A 2,142-nucleotide genomic window follows, 5' to 3' on the forward strand; every position below is an offset into this window, starting at 1 on the left:
AAACGGAGAGAAAAGAGAGAAAAGAGAGAAAAGAAAAAAAGGTTGGAAGGGAGAGAGAAAGAGGGGGGTGGAGGAAAGGGGTAGGATGAGGTGGAGAACGAATGAATGGGGGAAGGTAAGGGATAGGGTCGGAGGGGGTAAGAAAAGGGTGAGGGTGAAGGGGGGGGGGGGGTTGAGTTCAAGAAAAAGGGGCAAGGGGTAGGAAAAGGAAAGTGATAAGCGGAAAAGGGGAGGGGCGATGGAAAAGAAAGAGAGAAGAGGGAGAAAAATAAAAAAGAAAATTAAAGGAACGATAACAAGAACGGCGCGGACAGGGACATGAGGGGTTGTTCGTCGATAATAGCGCCATAGTGTTCGTCACGATGTACAGCAAGACGATGGAGATGGGCGCCAAGGCCAAGGTGATCCACCGGTATTTGCCGCGAGAGGTGGGCAAGTGGGCGATGTATTACGTATGGTTGGCGATCCGGTTTTGGCGGTTGGCGGTGCAGGGGGCGAGCCAGGACGCGGCAGATCAAGACAGCCGTACATATAAAGCCGCAGGCGCAACAGGTGTGGCCGTTCCCAGGGTCAGGTTCGGCGGGCAGCAGCGCAAAGAACCACCAGCAAGGAGCGGGCGTTATCAGCAGCGCAGTCGCCAGTCGAGCCATACGCGGTAAGCGACAAGGGGGGAGAGGTCATCGAGGAAGGGTCAGAAGTAAGGGGGGGCCAGGGAGGAGGAGGTCGATGAGGAGCCGTAGTAGCGGCCAAACGCGTGGGATAACAGCCGCGTCAGCCAGCAGATTGCCAGGGTGTCGGCACAATACATGGACGACAAGTTAGGCATCATGTTGTAGCGGCACAGCGTCAAGGAGGTCATCGAGATGATGAACAACACGGACACGGTCGAAGGCGAGGACGAAGAGGGCCAGGACGTGATCAGGCGGCCAGTCGGGGAAGCGTCACACGCGCAGATCAGGCACAAGGCGCGGATCAGCAAGGGCATTTACTGGCGGGGGCAAGAGCATGTTGTTCATGTTGCCAACAGCGTGCGCGGCGGCGGCGGGGGGCGGGTTGACGATCATAGTAGTGCCATTAGCATCGTTGCGCAGCGACACCAAGGAGCGGTGCGACGCCATGGGCATCGAGTGCGTGGAGTGGAGCGGGTTGCGGCCACACAAGTGGGCGTCGATTATATTAGTGACGCCGGAGGCAGCGGTGCCGGATAGTTTCAGGGATTTCATCAACCGGCAGCGGGCGATAGGCCAGTTGGACCGCGCCGTCGTCGACCAGTGCCACGTGGTGTTGGATTTGGGGGCCGGGGGCGGGTGTCGGTCGCGGATATCGGGGTTAGGCGGGTTGGTCAAGGCGGAGACACAGTTAGAGTATTTGACGGCGACATTGCCGCCGGCGGACGAGGCCGAGTTCGGGCGGTTGGTGGGTTGCCGAGGGCGGACACCGGGGTTGGCGCAGGCGCGGGCGCAACCACGTGGTTCCGGGGCAGGACGGCGCGGGCCAACCAACGTACGGTACGAGGTTCAGTGGTACGACGGGCGAGCGGAAGAGGAGGAGGATGTGGTGGCGGCGTTGGTCGAGGAGAGGCAGGTCAGTACAACAAGGAGGAGGCCAGGGGCAGGCAGATCGTGATATATTGCGGCACGGTCCGGCAGCCGGAGCAGTACGCGAAGCGGTTAGGCGGATCGTGTTACCACCGCGGCGTGGGATCGGACGAGGCCAAGCGTGCCGTGGTCCGACAGTTGCGCGAGGGTTAGGGGCAGGTGTTCACGGCGACGGACGCGTTGGCGTTGGGGGTGGACGCGCCGCGAATTCGGACGGTGGTGCACGTCGGGGTGGTAGGGCGGTTGCGGGATTACGCACAAGAGAGCGGGCGAGCCGGGCGCGACGGCAGGCAGGCGAGGCAGTGATCGTTTGGTGGGAGGGCGGGGGCGGCAGGAAAGACGGGGCCAAGCATAGGGCGGGAAGGGGCAGGGCGAATAAGGATGGGGAAGATAGGGTTGGGTGGATGGAGTCGGCGATGGAGGGGTTTGGGGAGGAAGTGTGGGCGGGTAGTGATATATCGGGTGATGAACGGGTACAAGGCGAGGTTGGTTTGCGAGGAGGGGGAGGTAGCATGCGGTGTGTGCGAGGGCAGGGGAAGCGAAC

At 61.3% G+C, this 2,142-nt stretch overlaps 1 protein-coding gene across 1 annotated transcript; it reads left to right on the forward strand.

Moving 5' to 3' along the window:
• Nucleotides 1-987: 987 nt before the first annotated feature.
• On the forward strand, nt 988-1,751 carry N657DRAFT_584542 (uncharacterized protein; the record flags this gene model as incomplete). The annotated part of the gene is given in 2 exon segments (XM_062789762.1): nt 988-1,584; nt 1,599-1,751. Coding segments are annotated over 2 exon segments (750 nt in total), but the record flags the coding sequence as incomplete, so codon positions are not given.
• Between the last annotated feature and the right edge of the window lie 391 nt (nt 1,752-2,142).

Source organism: Parathielavia appendiculata (assembly GCF_033297405.1).
Source record: "Parathielavia appendiculata strain CBS 731.68 unplaced genomic scaffold N657scaffold_90, whole genome shotgun sequence".
NCBI classification, from domain to species: domain Eukaryota; kingdom Fungi; phylum Ascomycota; class Sordariomycetes; order Sordariales; family Chaetomiaceae; genus Parathielavia; species Parathielavia appendiculata.